At 43.8% G+C, this 18,299-nt stretch overlaps 1 protein-coding gene across 14 annotated transcripts in view; it reads right to left on the minus strand.

The window, feature by feature from the left end:
* The window catches only part of ARHGAP32 (Rho GTPase activating protein 32), a 562,915-nt gene that overhangs the window by 236,226 nt on the left and 308,390 nt on the right, over positions 1 to 18,299 (minus strand). For 3 of the 14 annotated variants that reach the window (XM_068240354.1, XM_068240353.1, XM_068240351.1), the window contains exon 1: positions 16,631 to 16,977. The exons of 4 other annotated variants lie outside the window; for them this stretch is intronic. In XM_068240354.1, the coding sequence (XP_068096455.1) occupies positions 16,631 to 16,740 (110 nt within the window). In that variant the 5' untranslated portion in view covers positions 16,741 to 16,977. Of the gene's footprint in view, positions 1 to 16,630; positions 16,979 to 18,299 lie in introns of those variants that run through there. 7 more of the 14 variants (XM_068240355.1, XM_068240356.1, XM_068240363.1 and 4 more) reach the window with 5 other exon arrangements.

Here is an 18,299-nt window from a genome sequence, read left to right on the forward strand (position 1 = left end):
TTTTTACCCGCGATTTCGCATGGCAGGGTGCCATGCGAAATTAACCATGACACTGCCAGGGCTAAATAAAATTGAAAAAGGTGCGAAATCGCACGCGAAATCGCGGGTAAAAACGCATGTAACAAACGCATGCGTTTTTACTATTAAATACATTAGCGGCGATTCGCACGGATTCCCGACGCAGGCGAAATCGTTGGCTCTTTTGTGCGTTTTTTTCACGCTGAAAAAAACGCACCTCAACAACGCTACAGTGGAAACAGGCCCATCCACTTGTATTACATGTGCGGATCTGCATGCGTTGGACGCATGCAGATTCGCGATAGTGGAAACGAGCCCTTAAAAAAGGTATGTATGAGATCTGCAGATATCATAGACATGAATTCATTTTGCAGGAAATGATCTGTTGCATGTGTACAGCATCCTGCAAAGATTTTTATCTGATGGGGAGTTCAGCTCAATAGACTAGACTGTGTAGGTATGCTCTCATACTACATGGAAGGGGGTAAAATTGGTCTGTGATCTTTCATTTTCTAAAGACTTTTATCTGATGTGTGTACCCACCTTAAAACAGACAAACCTAGTATTTTAAGAAAACATTAGTGCCTTATCTAAAACTTTAATGTTTTAAAATTATATTTGTATGAATAGTTTATAAATATATATTTGCATAGAACAGCTTTATTTGCTAATTACATGTACGTGTTCTGCATCATAATTGTACCTTAGCTAAGCAAAGTACAGACTGGAGATAATTGTAAGGCCAGATTAGACTATTAACCTCTGTTGGCACGGTGATCCTAGTACAGAGCTGTGGGTGACTGTCCCATGGGAAGAGGAGGGGATGCAGCTGGCTTCCAATTATGGGAATGCACTAGCATTCAGCTAAAAGGATCCAACAGGTCTAAAGGTGCGTACACACATGCGACTATAGTCGTTTGTAACGATCGTTCCCCGATCTTTACCAACGACGATCGTTACAAAAAACGAACCACCGACTATTAAGGCAAACGACGAACGAGCCAAATCGCTACAAAAGAAAGTTCTGTCTCGGCGGATTTTAACCAACGACGATCGTTTGCAAAAGTAGTACATCGTTGGAAACGATCGTTCGTACTAGGCTTGACATGCGCATTTCACTATTTCTCCATGGAACTTCTCATTTTTATGCGCAGGCGCAATAGTTGCTTTCTGTGATGTAACGTTCGTTCTAACGATCAGATCGTTACACACCTTTTAAAACTACCTTTACTTAGGTCGTTCTTTCATCAATTAAAAGTTCGTTCGTCGTTCTTAACGAACGATCGTTGTCGCATGTGTGTACGTAGCATTAGGCCTGGAACCCACTGAAATCCGCAAACGCAAAACGCAACCGCTAGCGTTTTGTCTGAGCGGTTTGCAAGCGGATTCATGCGCGTTTTCGGTCGCGTTTTGCAACCGTGTATTTTTTTGCTCAGCGGTTGTGTAGCGTTTCGCGTTTTTATCCTGATTGGTCCTGTGAATTATTTTTAATTTTGTTACAGTGTGCTGAACCGCAAAACGCTAGCAAAACCGCTCAGTTTAGGTTTTGCTGAGCGTTTCTGCTAGCGTTTCAATACTTTACATTGAAGCGCTAACGCTCCCAAAATGCTGCAGGTCCTGCGTTTGCGTTTCTGGGAAACGCAAACGCTCCTGTGGAAGTTGCCCCATCCATTAACATTAGCCCAGTGTTTTGGCAAACTGCTAGCGTATCGCAGTGCTGCCAAAAGCGCTCCTGTGGGTTCCAGCCCTAACAAGGGAAGAGGTTCCAGGCAGTGTGTACAATCCCATGGGAGGACTGTGATGACACCTTTTTCAGTGATTGCAACGTGGAAGTGGTAAAAAAATGCTCAAAAAAACGCTCTTGTGGGTTCCAGCCCTTAATGAAGAAAATGCAGTGACGAATGCTGGGAATACACCATGATTTTTTTTTATTTTCATTTTTTTTTTTTGGCAGATGGCTTGATAGATAATTCCGACAGGTCCGATCTGATTTTGATTGTTTTTCTGATCAATTTTCTAAATCTCCCGAAAACACTCATAGGTCTTGATTCACAAAGCGGTGCTAACTGTTAGCACGCCTGTGAAAACCCCCTTAGCACGTCTAAACAAGCTTTTCGCGCATAAAACTTTACGCGCGCAAAACTTTATGCGCGTAAAACTTTACGCGCGTACTGCACAGAGCGCAGGGCGCTCCGCGCAAAGTGCCCATTAAAGCCTATGGGACTTACCGCGCGTAAAACTTTGCGCGCGCAAAGTTAGCGCGCGATCTGATTGAGAAATCCGGTGCTAACCTACTTAGCACTCTGGTTAGCACGTCTAAAGACTTTAGACGCGCTAAGTAGGTTAGCACCGCTTTGTGAATCAAGCCCATAGTGTATTCCCAGCATAAGGTTAGGAAATATCCACAAGGCTGTTACTGACAAAGATCAGTAACAGCCTTGTGGATATTCCCTAACCTTATGCTGGGAATACACTATGGGCTTGCTTCACAAAGCGGTGCTAACCTACTTAGCGCGTCTAAAGTCTTTAGACGTGCTAACCAGGGTGCTAAGTAGGTTAGCACCGGATTTCTCAATCAGATCGCGCGCTAACTTTGCGCGCGCAAAGTTTTACGCGCGCAAAGTTTTACGCGCGGTAAGTCCCATAGGCTTTAATGGGCACTTCGCGCGGAGCGCCCTGCGCTCTGTGCAGTACGCGCGTAAAGTTTTACGCGCATAAAGTTTTGCGCGCGTCTAAAGTCTTTAGACGTGCTAACCAGGGTGCTAAGTAGGTTAGGGAATATCCACAAGGCTGTTACTGACAAAGATCGCAATCCGGTTGTGAGGGACAGAAGCATAAAGCTGTGTACCCAGGTCACGAAATTTTCCCAATGACTGGTGACTTTTTTTTTTTTTTTTAGCATGATGAGCAGTTATTTCCGCAATCTTGCGACGTGGATACAAGTGCAAGATCATGCAAGCGTCGCTTAGCGTCATGCAGCGATAACTACCGTCACAGCGGATCTAAACTTTAAGATCCCCGACTTCTCCGCTCAAAGTACCGCGATCACTTGACTTCCTGTTCACGACCCATCTTGTAACGCCACGTTACGTGGCGAGCAGGAAGAGGCATCGCCTAATGGCCATCATCAAGGGGACATGTGGTGAGTACGTAGCTTAATGTCTGTTCACAGCTTTCAGCTGCTTTCATCCTATTTGTAAAGGTGCCCATACACTGCGTCGAATTCCTGCCGATAAACAGCAGATTCGATCACTGATTGAATCGGCTGTAAAATCGATAATGCAAACGCTGACCGATCAACCGATTTCCATCAGAAATCAATCCCGTAGCTCTGTCCAGGTGGAAAATTTCTCTTGATTGGCGGTGAGTCGGGAGCGCGTCGACAGTGGTGTTCGATTGGCTGACAACCGTCCCAGCAATACATTACCTCTCCACCGATGCAATTTCCCGCTGTCCCTTCTTTGGCTGGCCATCTTCTCTTCACTTCCTGTCCTGTCAGGGGAAGTTCAAACAGTAGAGCGCCCTCTACTGTTTAAAATTCCGCTAGTCACATGACGTGACAGGAAGTAAAGAGAAGATGCCCAGCACGGACAGAAGAAACAGCAGGGACTTGCGCCAGCAGAAAGGTAATGTATTGCTGGGAGCAGCGGGCAGCATTTCATGCTAGATCTATTAAAAATCTGTGTGCAGTGTTTGGGCAGCCAATAGATCCCTCTGTGATCAGATTAGATCAGAGAGGGATCTATCTATTGGTCGATCTGGTGGCAATCAACCAGTGTATGTACAAGACAGACCTATTCTATCAGAGTTAAGAATGGGAGACATTCACAGAGCTCTTTTACTCCTTCAAAGATCCCTTCTAAAACCTTACATTAGTTCAGCAATAGAATTTTTTTATATTGCCTCATCTAACCTGCTGCAGATCTGGTTCTTAAAGAGGAACTTCAGTGAACATTTTACTGTTGGCAGGTGATGTAGCTGCTGTATGGTTTTTGGCAGTTGGCAAGAGCTGTAAGCAGCTATTCCCCACAATGCAACAAGGTTTACAGACAGGAAACTGCCATAAGTTCTAACTTTTCTTGTGGGAGGGGTTTCACCTCAATATCAGGCATACAGCACCCCCTGATGATCTGTGAAAAGGAATAGATTTCTCATGTAAATGGGGGTATCAGCTACTGATTGGGATAAAGTTCAATTTTTGGTCAGTTTCTCTTTAAAGGGGAACCGAAGAGAGAGGTATATGGAGGCTGCCATTTTGTTTCCTTTTAAGCAATACCTGTTGCCTGGCAAGCCTGCTGATCCTCTGCCTCTAATACCATTAGCCCCTGAACAAGCATGCAGCAGATCAGGTGTTTCAGACTTTAACCTGCCTGGCGTTCTGATTCCCTGCGGCCGCGGGAACGTTTTTTGCAATTTTTTTTAAAAATATATCATGTAGCTAGCCTAGCGCTAGCTACATGATTTCCCCCCTCCCTGCGGCGTCCCTCCCACCCCTCCGATCCCCGCCGGCGCAATCACCCATCCGGAAATCCCGTTCTGAACGGGATTTCCAGGAGGGCTTCCCCCGTCCCCATGACGACGCACGTCGTGACGTCAGTGACGTCACAGGGAGACCCGATCCACCCCTCAGCGCTGCCTGGCACTGATTGGCCAGGCAGCGCATGGGGTCTCGCCTGGGGGGGCCCTGCATTGCGGCGGGTAGCGGCGGCGATCGGACACAACACGCAGCAAGCAAAGTGCTTGCTGCGTGTTTTTTTTTTTTAAAAATTATTCAAATTGGCCCAGCGGGGCCTGAGCGGTGACCTCCGGCGTCTCTGGACGAGCCTAGCTTGTCCAGAACGCTAGGGAGGTTAAAGTCAGATCTGACAAGACTAGCTGCATGCTTGTTTCTGGTGTTATTCAGATACTACTGCAGAGAAATAGACCAGCAGGGCTGCCAGGCAACTGGTATTGATTAAAAGGAAATAAATATGGCAGCCTCCATATACCTCTTGCTTCAGTTCCCCTTTAAACACACTAAGGATGCATACACACATCCAATTTTAATTCGCTAATCCCTGGCAAATTGCACCACCCATACCACCCCCATGTAGTATGAGGGCCAACATATTTTGAATACTATGAACATTTTAGGTAAGCTCTCACTGCATGGGGTAGGTAGAGTAGCTGTTAAAACCTCCCTGGCGTTCAATCTTCCCAGGATTTCTGTGCAAAAAGTGATAACATTTATTTTTAAAACTTTTTTTTTTTCTGTAACTTGTCAAAATGTGTCAAGCAAGGGTCTAGTATACAGTGCAGGAGAGTAGTGATGTGTATGCATGTTTATACTGTTCACAGCATGTTTTTATGGACGGACATTTCTGTCCATACCGCTAGGTAAATAAAAATAAAACCTAGTCCTTGGTAAGAGTACTTGTGGAGGGTGTAGACAGGAACAAAGGACATCGATCAGCCCCTAGGAAATGTGAGGCCTGGAACCCACTAGAAAGCGCAAAACTCTATCGCAATTGCTAACAATTTGTGATATCGTTTTGCAAGCGATTTTAGGAGCCATTTCCCTGCTCCTATACAATTCATTAACATGGAAACGCTCCCAAAATGCTGCATGTTCTGCTATTGTAATTTCCTCAATCGCTCTAGTGGAATTGGTTACATCCATTAACATTGGTAGGGCGTTTAGGGAAATCGCTAGCGATTGAAAGCGCTCCCTAAACGCTAAAAAACGCTCTAGTGGGTTCCAGGCCTAACTGTGGGTACATCTAAGAGCCATATGCAGGTACTCTGCAGGAGAATGAGGTGATTCTTCCTCTATTACACATTCTTCACACACGATCTGAACCGGGTTTATGGGTGAAAGACAACAGCTCTACGTTTAATGTACACAGCATTCTCAGTGGATTCACAACCGCTCTGCAGGAAGTGCATTCTTCCGGTATGTAATTTAATTTTTCTTATCGCCAACCCCAAATTTAACAGCTTATCAAATTGATTTCATGAGCAAAGGGAGTGCATACATTTGCATACAAAATGTGCATAAACCTCCATCATTGCAGAATTATTTTTATCTCATTGACTATCCCTACTAGTGATGGAAGTACACATCAGGCTTTATTCTTACAGCAGAGATGTTATTGATTACTAGTAAAATGGCCCGCTTGCTGAAAAATGGGCTCTAGGCCACTGATACCAGAGTGTGCAAACCAGGCATTGCTCCCATACACTTATAATATAATAATAATGGAGATTATTAAACATTGCAATAAAATGTTTCTTGTTAAACAAGGGTAATTTTAACATTTTACCAATGAATATTTTATGCCCCTTTGGGTAAAGTGCGTGACATGAAATCAGCGTACTCTGCAAAGCGCCATGGAAAAGGTCACAGCTCTATGGATACAATCAATGATACTAATAAAAAAAATTAAAACAGTGCCTGGCAAACTTGTAAGCAACCCAAAAGAAAAATCACATGTAGTTGTATGAAAACAGTATGCAAATACAGTATTAGGCCTCAATACATTTTATGAGCATGGAGGCCGCCATATTGATTGCCATATATGTTGTCCTTCCTGTGTAGAAGCAGCATAATGACTGCTTTACTTCAAGTGAACACTTCTCTGCCAATAGACTTTCACTGCAAACTCTTTCAGGCTCCTGATTCTTTGTGAGTCTCTCACAGTAGTATCTGTGGTAACAGGCAGTATACAGCGGCCACCCAATCATACAAGTCACTGACATGGGTGTAGATCCTTCCTCAGAATACCTCCTGGGATGCTGCACCTTCACTGCCTTCAGGAAATGTATGAAATCAGCTGGTTTGCGTGTTGCAATAAAGCACCAGGATTATGTTCATGTAAGAACATGCAGCACACAGCTTGTTACTAATGTCAGACAACCCAAGAAGAATAATTAGAGACTCCTCTACTTTGTCCACATATTATGTGTGATTAGTCACTCTGCACTTGTCTGTTAGTGTGTGGTCACATGGGCTATGTCGGTAAACATTACAAGTTTCCCTTCCTCTATATGCCTAGGTCATTCAATAGTCACTTACACAGCAAGGCTAGAGACATCTGCACAGGGCATGGGGTAAAATGAGACATCCATGACACCATGCTTAGATTAAATGCACTGAGCCACCATTCTATAAGGGCTAGAACCCACAGGAGCGCTTTTGGCAGCGCTGCGATACGCTAGCACTTTGCCAAAACGCTGGGCTAATGTTAATGGATGGGGCAACTTCCACAGGAGCGTTTGCGTTTCCCAGAAACGCAGGACGTGCAGCATTTTGGGATCGTTAGCGCTTCAATGTAAAGTATTGAAACGCTAGCGGAAACTCTCAGCAAAACCTAAACTGAGCGGTTTTGCTAGCGTTTTGCGGTTCAGCGCACTGTAACAAAATGAAAAATAATTCACAGGACCAATCTGGACAAAAGCACAAAACGCAAACACAACCGCTGTGCAAACAAATACAATGTTGCAAAACACGACCGAAAACGCGCATGAATCCGCTTGCAAACCGCTCAGACAAAATCAGTGTTTGCTGATTTCAGTGGGTTCCAGGCCTAATGCTACGTACACACATGCGACAACGATCGTTCGTTAAGAACGACGAACGAACTTTTAATTGATGAAAGAACGACCTAAGTAAAGGTAGTTTTAAAAGGTGTGTAACGATCTGATCGTTAGAACGAACGTTACATCACAGAAAGCAACTATTGCGCCTGCGCATAAAAATGAGAAGTTCCATGGAGAAATAGTGAAATGCGCATGTCAAGCCTAGTACGAACGATCGTTTCCAACGATGTACTACTTTTGCAAACGATCGTCGTTGGTTAAAATCCGCCGAGACAGAACTTTCTTTTGTAGCGATTTGGCTCGTTCGTCGTTTGCCTTAATAGTCGGTGGTTCGTTTTTTGTAACGATCGTCGTTGGTAAAGATCGGGGAACGATCGTTACAAACGACTATAGTCGCATGTGTGTACGCACCTTAAGGGTCTTTTCCACTGCAGCAGGCAAATCTAGCTAAAGCCTGCAAGTCAAATTCTAAGAGCAGTCTGGGAGCTAAATACATATGAACAGCTTACAGGTGCAAAATGATTTAGATGATATCTGCTTCATGGGCTATCTATGCTTGTAACTGCAGTAGAACTTGCTTTCTTCACTTTAACCACTAAGGGCTCTTTCACACTAGAGGCTGCGGTAGAAAAGGCTGAAAGTCAGCCTTTTGCTTAACGCCAATACATAGCGTTTTCAAAGCGTTTTCAAAGCCTTTTGAAAGAGTTTTACAGCCCATATGAAAACGTCCTTTTTTTTTTCTTCTATAAAAATAAGTGAACAAGATAGCTGTAAAACGCTTTGAAAAGGCTTTGAAAACGCTGAAGTTGGTGTTTTCCATTGACTATCATTGAAACGCCAACAGCCAACTTCGGCTGTTAACAGCCCTGAAAAAGCTCCTGGGAGCGTTGAAACGCAACGCTCCAAAACGCCGAGTTAGATGTGAAAGGTAAAATGGAAGTCTATGGACTTTCTTTTACCTAGCAAAACGCCAACTTCGGCCGTGGCGTTAAAACGCCGAAAAATCCCTCTGGTGTGAAAGGGCCCTAAAGGACCACTGTATTAAACACCGAGCCCCCCCCCCCCCCCCCCCCCCCCTAGTGACCAGGCCATTTTTTATAAATTAGGCCACTGCAGGCTCGCTGCAGGGCCGTACAAATCCGCTCACAAGTGATCCCCCCCTTTCTGACCACCAACAGAGCTTTCTGTTGGTGGGCTGTGATCACTCCCCCAGTGTTTATTTATTTATTTTTTTTACAAATATTTGTTTTTATTTTTCCAATATTTTTAATTTATTTTTTTTATTTTTTTTTTATATACCTCACCCCCCTCCCCTTCCAGCCAATCAGCACGATCGGCTGTCATAGGCTTCATAGGCTGTCATAGGGGGACAGCCATGGGAGGCTGATGATGGAGCGGAGCTCTGTCATTCAAGCGGGAATGCGAACGCGTTCCCCTGCAATCTCTGCCCCTAGGACTTCACGCCAATCGGCATGGAGCGGTTGGCAAAAGGTTAAAGATTCAGCTGCTGGGTAAGAAACAGTCATGGAAAAAAGCACCTATTTCAATTGTAAGGTTTTTAGTATTAGGAAAAAATAATTTGGTCCTTTAGGTTCTAAAATTATGAAAATCTAACCTCAGGTGTAAAACAGATTCCACAAGATCATTAGACTAAAAAAAAAAAATCAAGCCAAAATGGAGAAGCCATGAGTGAAAAAAAATAACTACAGTAGAATCTCGTTATAGTAAACTCCAAGGGGCCACGAAAAGTGGTTTTCTATATCAGAAATTGTCCCAGAAATAGCCCAGCATGCCCTGGTACATTCTCTGATGCAAAGGAACAATTATGTCCTCCCATAGGTGGTACAGTACAAGCACTTGCATATTTGGTGGACTACAAGATTAAGTATACCTTTTGGGCTGCATAGCCAGGCAAGACTAGTTACTAGTACAGTATCCAGGGCTCCTTAAAAATTGCAGTCACTGAATAGAGGGAGCCACTTGATTCTTGAGTGGCTCCGATACCTCAGTGGGTGGGACTTGCAACATGTGTCCTGCAAAACTTTCTGCTCACACTTGAGCCAATCATGAAGCCTCTCTTCAATATGCAGCCAATCATAATAAGCCACTCACATCTGTAATACGAGTGGCTCTGATACCTCCGTGGCCGGGACTTAGCACTCCACTCTCCTTGGTTTTGCAGCGAGTAGGCCTGCTCTGATCAGCACTACAAGTGAAAGTAGCCTGTACTACACTCCACATGCTAACAGGAGTGTCATCACTGAGGCCTGGAACCCACTGAAATCAGCAAACGCAAAACGCAACCGCTAGCGTTTTGTCTGAGCGGTTTGCAAGCGGATTCATGCGCGTTTTTGGTCGTGTTTTGCAACATTGTATTTTTTTGCCCAGCGGGTGCGTAGCGTTTTGCGTTTTTATCCTGATTGGTCCTGTGAATTATTTTTAATTTTGTTACAGTGTGCTGAACCGCAAAACGCTAGCAAAACCGCTCAGTTTAGGTTTTGCTGAGCGTTTCTGCTAGCGTTTCAATACTTTACATTGAAGCGCTAACGCTCCCAAAATGCTGCAGGTCCTGCGTTTGCGTTTCTGGGAAACGCAAACGCTCCTGTGGAAGTTGCCCCATCCATTAACATTAGCCCAGTGTTTTGGCAAACTGCTAGCGTATCGCAGTGCTGCCAAAAGCGCTCCTGTGGGTTCCAGCCCTAACAAGGGAAGAGGTTCCAGGCAGTGTGTACAATCCCATGGGAGGACTGTGATGACACCTTTTTCAGTGATTGCAACGTGGAAGTGGTAATGCTGCATCCTCTTTTGTTTACATTCACATTATTCCTCATTTTCCCCAGGCTGCTTATTTGTACAGTACTGTATATCCAGTGCCGGTGCCATTCTTCTTGTCTTACAAATGCTAGTTATTAGGCATCAACTCACCTGCAACCAACCTGAAGAGAGCAGCCGACCATGGGTTCCCCACTGACATATAACACATGAACCACCCACTGTTTACTATATCCAGAGTCAGCATCACGTAGGGGCCAAAAAACAGGTTTACTATAACAGAAGTTTTATTATATCCGCGTTTACTATACCAGTCGTTGCTCCCATAGACTTATAATGGAGATTGGCCGGGACCTAGAGAGGTAGTTTACTATACCCAAATGTTTACTATACCAGAGTTTATTCTATTGAGATTATACTGTATGACCCCAAATACAATTGCACCCTAAGTAATTGTTTGCTGTGTGTCTCTGCCTTTTACATTACATTAAGAAGGCATTTAGCCCACTTTTATTTACAGGATTGGTTCAGTTCAGTTTGGGGCATTTGTTTTTGCACAGCTCTCGTAGGATCCTACTGAAGCATTTTGCTCAGAGGCCCCACGTATCCTGAAGAGGCGTGAATATCACGTGAAACAGCTGTAGACAGCAGGGGCTTTCTTTCTGTAATCGTTGCTTTGTGGCCTTAATAAAAGAAGATTTCCTGTGGAGTGCCGGAGTTCGTGCCTTCTTTCAGTTTATCATTTTGCTCAGATGGGCATTTGGACTTAGATTGGCCCATTTCAACACCTTGATGCTTTTCTTGTTTCAGTCACCCTATTTTAGATTCGCGGGTGTGCTTGGGAACATTTTCTTGCTGCATGAACCAGTTTTGGCCATTCTCCAGCTCTTGCATAGATTGCTTCACATTTGATTCCAGAGTACTTTGTCAAAGGGCTCATTTCCACTATTGCGGTGCGGAATCGCCTGGATTCCACCTCTGATGAAATCGCATGCAGCTGCGTTTTTTTACGCGTTATTTTACGCGATTACGCATGCGATTTTGCATAGGTTAGGCTATATGCGTTTTTAACCATGTCACTGCCTGTGTTAATTTACATTGGTTCCTATGCGGAATCGCACGCGTAATCGCGTAAAAAAACGCATGCGATTTCCCTATTAAATACATTGCATGCGATTCGCATGCATTCCACTCTCAGGCGAATTCGTTGGCTCTTTTGTGCGTTTTTTCACCGCTCAAAAAAACGCACATCACCAACGCAACAGTGGAAACAGGCCCATCCACTTGTATACCATGTGCGAATCCGCATGCATTGGACGCATGCGGATTCGCGATAGTGGAAACGAGCCCAAAGAGAGTAATTCACGGACAACTCAATGAGTGCCCAGGTCTTGTAACAGCAAAGCAAGTTCAAATCATCACCCCTCCACCACCATCCTTGTCAGTTGGTAATTGTATGAGGGGTTTGTGCTAATATACTATATTTGGTTTTCACCAAACATGGTGCTGTGCATAATAGCCAAACAACTCAAACTTCTTTTTAGTCCAAAGGATATTATTCCAGAAGTATTGTGATTTCTTCAGATGCAACTCTTGCTGACATATTCTTTTTAGAGATAACCAGCATACTTGACCAGTCTTTTTCTAATTGAACTGGTATGAACTGTAACATTTTAACATTGCGAGAGCTATAGATTGTAAGATGTAGTTTTTTTTTTTGTTTTTTTTTTTGCAATTACTGTGAGGCCCTGTTCATACTGTCAGCGTTTGCAGAACGCATAGAAAACAAAGAAAACGCAAGTTGAAAAACACATCCGTTTATATGCGGTTTTCTTGCATTTTCTATTGCGTTTTTGCTTGTTGAAAGGAAGTGCGTCACACAGGAAACAATGGGAACGTACGCTAAAACGCAATAGTACGTGTTTTTGATACGCGTCCATAGACTTTCATTGTGTCAGTTTCTGTACGTGACGCACAGAACTGTGTGCAGCAATGAGGATGAGAAAAGTATGAGTCTCATACGCATACATGTGAACGAGGCTATTAGAAAACATTAGTAACCATTTCTATGCGCAAAGTCTGCCCGTACGCGTTCTGGAAAAACGGCTAGGAACGCACATGTCTGAACAGGGCCTGAGCATTACATGATATGACCCATGGGTGAATTTAATGGGACACCCAATCCTACTAAGATTGGCGATAGAGATGGCTATTCAAATTGGGCTATATTAAATGCAGAGATTTGTAGCAGCTACAGATGTCGTTTTTGATGTTTATTTTATTAACTACATTGCTAATAACCATGTTACACTAGCATTGCCATCTATCTGCATAGACCGGCTACACAGAAAACGTTTCAAACGTGACTATGGAAGTTGAAGAATGAGATGCTAGAGTTGGTGTAATTTACATTGGTATAGTCCTCTATGCATGGGCTGGGAATAAACAGTATATACCTAAACTAAGGATGGTTTATCAACTTCAGACAAAGAACTTATCAGATTGTCAGACAGACAAATTACTATTAGCTGTATAGACGACATCACGTACTAATGACAACACCAACAACAAATGCAAATCACGTGACAAGTGACACAGCTGGAGGTTATGTCAGCAAAAACAGGAAGCCTAGTTACATCACTAACAGAAATTACAACAGCAACATGAAATTTTAAAGTGGACCTGAACTCGAGAAAAACCCTGTGTGTTTTTACAGAGAAGACCCTGTTTATTTCTCCCTTATCTGTGAGTAATCACAAGTGTAATTTGATCTTTCAGCTGTGTCAGCACAGAAATTTGGCAGTCCTCAGCAGACACAGCAAATATGTAAAAAAAACAAAACAAAAACAAAAAAAAAGTTGTTAACCCTTTGTCTGCTTTGTCTGCTTCCATGAAACCAGGAAGTAGACACACTGCAGATTTATTTCAGGAGTTCTCTAAGCTGTAAGGCCTTGTTCACATTATCAATCGGCAGCGATATCTCAAGCGCTGAGAGATTTATAGGGCTATTTTTGCATTTGCGATAGGATAGAAAGCTCATCACTTATGTGAAAACACTCACATAAGCGACCATTGCACTAGGGCTTTTTTTTATGCTGTGATCTTTTAGAGCAGAGAGGAGATTCTGAGTTCAGAACCGCTTTAGGCATATTGAAAGAATCATTGCAGTGCTCGTTGCATCACACCAAGGTTGTTGGGGGGGGGGGGGGGGGGGGGGGGTTTCATTGCATTTCATGTTTTCAAGGTGTGTATATATATATATATATATATATATATATATATATATATACACATATATATATATATATGTATATATATATGTGTGTGTGTATATATATATATATATATATATATATATATATATATATATATATAATGTGTGTGTGTTTTTACAGTAAGTCTGCAGTTATTACAGCGTTAATCATACAAACCCAAAATATCATGTATGCACTTTCATCTGATAATGTTGCTGGACAAAATGCCCACTGAAGGCTGCTGCACTATAATCACTACACAGCTGCGTGTAAGACACTCACGTGTCAATTGTCAAATAATCTTTTATTGTGTGTAATGTTATTGCATTTTTGTCTACTGTACATGTTCATCTATAAGGTATGCATTCTTGTTGTTTTAAAGGGGCACTACAGCGAAAAACTGTAAAATGTAAAATATGTGCAAATATACACAAATAAGTACATTTTTTCCAGAGTCAAATGAGCCATAAATTACTTTTCTCTTATGTTGCTGTCACTTACAGTAGGTAGTAGAAATCTGACAAAAGTGACAGGTTTTGGACTAGTCCATCTCTTCATAGGGGATTCTCAGGGATATGTTTATTTTCAAAAGCACTTAGTGAATGGCAGTTGCTCTGTCCAACTGCCAAAAATCTGTGTAGGGCGCAGGGAAGCTGGCCAGCATCATTGTTTAAATCCTTTTTAGGAAATATCTTTATAAAGAATAAAAGCCCTGCTGAGAATCCCCTATGAAGAGATGGACTAGTCCAAAACCTGTCACTTCTGTCAGATTTCTACTGCCTACTGTAAGTGAAAGCAACATAGGAGAAAAGGGTACTTTTCTGTTAGCCAGGCGCATCCGGCAGGTGGTGCTAATTAGATTAATAGTTCACGTAACAAAAGTGTTAATGTAACCGATTGTATTGTGTTTTTACTGCCTCTTTCCTATATAACACTGGCAGCCGGGGGGGGGGGGGGGGGGGGGACACGCGTGTTCCACCAGAGTCGTTAGTTGCAAGAAAACAACCAGGATTCCCTGCCGCGGTGAACGACTCTGGGGGGACATGCATGTCGCTGCCGGTATTGTATAGGAGAGAGGGCAAGGGGGAGGAGAGCGAGAGCCTAAGCCGGTGGCTTCATCTGTTACATTGCCGCCGGCTTAATTTTAATTCCATTAACTCACTTTTATACAATACAGTTGGCCGCAGCGAGACGGCCAGTAAAAACACAATACAATCAGTTACATTAACACTTTTGTTACGTGAACTATTCATGTAATTAGCACCACCTGCCGCATGTGCCAGTCTAACGGGAAAGTACAGAGAAAATAATTTATGGCTCATTTTACTCTGGAAAAAAAATGTACTTATTTCTATATGTTTGCACATATTTTAAATGTTACAGTTTTTTGCTGTAGTGCCCCTTTAAGGTGCATGAGCCAGATGCAATCACAGTACAGTTATTGGAAAAAAAAGATACTGAACTTTCAATTGAAGAGTCTGAGGACAACTTTGTATATATGGAATATTGTAATTTGAGTGTTTGTAGGTGGAGAAGAATCTGTATGTGTGTTGGGTTTTTGTTGTTTTTTTTTCCACTGCAACAGTGTAATATGAAGTGCCCTCTGATTCTTGGTGTAAAAATTATAACCAGCCTTTTTCCACGTAACAGATGGTCTTGAGCCTGTATCAGGATGAAAGAACAACAGTCATACCTACTGTATATCCACTATTCATTCATTACACAGGAACCTCTAGTATACTGCTGTAGTGCCCAGCTGGCCGCATGTGCAGCAGTATATTATAGGCAATATGTGTACTGCTGCTACAGCCACATATGAACAGAACTAGGTTGTTCCTTAATTACAGGTAAGCCTACTTGTTTACATCAGTAACATGACCAAACTCATTTCAAATGACCCTATGACAATACAATGTTGCGCTAGCCAAACATACAGCGTGCTATAATGTAGGGCCACTCCTCCCACTTTAGAAAGTAAGCCTACTCCAATTCATTATTGTAACAGCCACAGTGCCAGCATGTAATTCTGCTAAAGCCATACATCTGTGTGCCCAACAGCTGTTCCCTTAATGGGGAATCCTACTAAGGTTCTGCTGTTCCTATAGATGAAGGAAAACACTGTATTGTCCACTGAAAAAAAAAAAAGAAAAAAAAAGTACTACACTAAACCAATACATGGCTGATATCATGACACTACCCAATCATATGCCTAGTTTTCCTTCATTATAAGTCATTCTACTCCTATTTCAGGCTGATTCAGTCACACATGCAGCCATTTATAGAGCCACTCCTTCCTGGATACAGGTAATTGCAACCTTATCAACTGCTGTTACAACCACATTGCAGATAAGTAGGGTTTGCCATGTCTGGTTATGGGTGATCCTAACACTATAAACTGCTGCTATGGGAACATATGCAGCCATACATAGTCTTCCTCCACAATAGGTGATCCTATACATTACTGCTACAGGTACATAATCAGCTAACCATAGGGTCACTCTTCCTTCATTACTATCCTGCTCCTATAAACTGCTACTGAGATCACATCTGGCAGTTTTACACCATTGCAGTGCCTGCAGAGGATTTGGTGCCCTAGCCTAGCACAGCAGATCTTGACATTGTGAATGTATCTGGAAATGACAGCTCTGCTGCAGAGGCACCTGCAATATGCTGCACACACAGCCAACCTGCTTCCTGTATTTTACTCTCACTCACACGTGCCAGGCAGAGAGGAAGGGGTTAATCGCGACCCTTCTGCACAATGCTGCTCAGGTGTTGTTTTACACAATGCGCACGAATAGATGTGTAAACAAGGGGGGAGACCCAGGCAACAGAGTGTAATGTATGCATGCTTCTTCTCCTCCCCCAAACTACTCAATTCCCACCGACAGGAATGCAAATGACAAAACAAAGAGCACGCAGTCTGGGAATGCCATAGACTTGCCGCAATAACCAGCATGTTTGAACCACGAAGGCTCACAATAAAAAAACAAAAAAAAACGACTAACCTCTCCAGTTCCTCCAGATTGCTCCCTGATGCCATCCTGCTTGCAGAGGAAGGTGCTGCGTGGAGACTGGAGAAAGCGGCAGCTAGCACCGCATCAGTCCCTCCCTCCATGCTGCTGACTGCAGAGCCAGGCGGTGCTGGGGTGCTCTCCAACTCTCAACACTGGGGTGCACTAGCCACCTGGGCTTCTCATCATGCCAGGCAGAAGGGGCAGCTTTCACGCCTTGTCCAGCGGGACGGAGCACGTTACAAGCAGGGCAGATTACAGTGCTACTGTACTGGAAGCCCTGACCCTTGGCACTCCCTGAGATTGCCACAAGACAAGCCTTTCAGCTGTTCATTTGCAGGCAAAGGGAGGGGAAGAGCCATAAGGCAGTGTCAGAGGGAGGAGGGGTAGGCTTGGCCTCTCAGGGCACATTGTTCTCCGATTTCAACTTGTATGAGCTTCAAAGAATTTATTCAGCTCTCTCCCAATCACTGAATCCAAGCTGGAGAGAAGTTTCTCAGGAAAGCATGCTGATGGACAGCTGTGATGACGTTCCAAACCTCAAACATGGGATTCTCCATCCAGCCACGTACAATGCTGCGCTGCCTTCTACACATCCTGGAGAATACTGCGATCAATGTAGCGTGTATGCTGGAACCTCCCACAGGGAGACTCGTCCACTGCTTCATGGTTTTATACAATGAACTCTGTACAGACCTTTGAGCGCTATACACTGAGCACATTACAGTAGCAGAGACCTGTGTGCTCTATACGTTGAGCACCCTACAGCAGAAAGCACCCATGTGCTCTATACATTGAGCACACTACAACAGAAGGGACTTGTGTGCTCTATACACTGAGCACACTACAGAAGCAAGAGACCTGTGTGCTCTATACACTGTGGGTGACCTGTGTGTGCTATATACACTGAGCACCCTACAAGAGCAGAGACCTGTGTGCTCTATACACTGAGCATCCTACAAGAGCAGAGACCTGTGTGCTCTATACACTGAGCACCCTACAAGAGCAGAGACCTGTGTGCTCTATACACTGAGCACCCTACAAGAGCAGAGACCTGTGTGCTCTATACACTGAGCACCCTACAAGAGCAGAGACCTGTGTGCTCTATACACTGAGCACCCCACAAGAGCAGAGACCTGTGTGCTCTATACACTGAGCACCCTACAAGAGCAGAGACCTGTGTGCTCTATACACGGAGCACCTTTCAGCAGCAGACTTGTGTGCTCTATACACTGCACCCACTACAGCAGCAGAGACCTGTGTGCTCTATACACTGAGCATCCTACAAGAGCAGAGACCAGTGTGCTCTATACACGGAGCGCCTTTCAGCAGCAGACTTGTGTGCTCTATACTATAGTACACTGCACCCACTACAGCAGCAGAGACCTGTGTGCTCTATACACGGAGTGGACTTCAGTAGCAGAGAGTTGTGTGCTCTATACACTGAGCACCCTACTGCAGCAGAGACCTGTGTCCATTATACACTGAGTATACTACAGCAGCAGAGACCTGTGTGCTCTATGCATTGAGCACCCTACAGCAGAAGGGACCCGTGTGCTCTATATACTGAGCACCTTTCAGCAGCAGAGTCCTGTGTGCTCTATACACTGAGCACCCTACAGCAGCAGTGACCTGTGTGCTCTATACACTGAGTACACTACAG

The sequence above is a fragment of the Hyperolius riggenbachi genome, chromosome 6, assembly GCF_040937935.1.
Source record: "Hyperolius riggenbachi isolate aHypRig1 chromosome 6, aHypRig1.pri, whole genome shotgun sequence".
In the NCBI taxonomy this organism is placed as follows: domain Eukaryota; kingdom Metazoa; phylum Chordata; class Amphibia; order Anura; family Hyperoliidae; genus Hyperolius; species Hyperolius riggenbachi.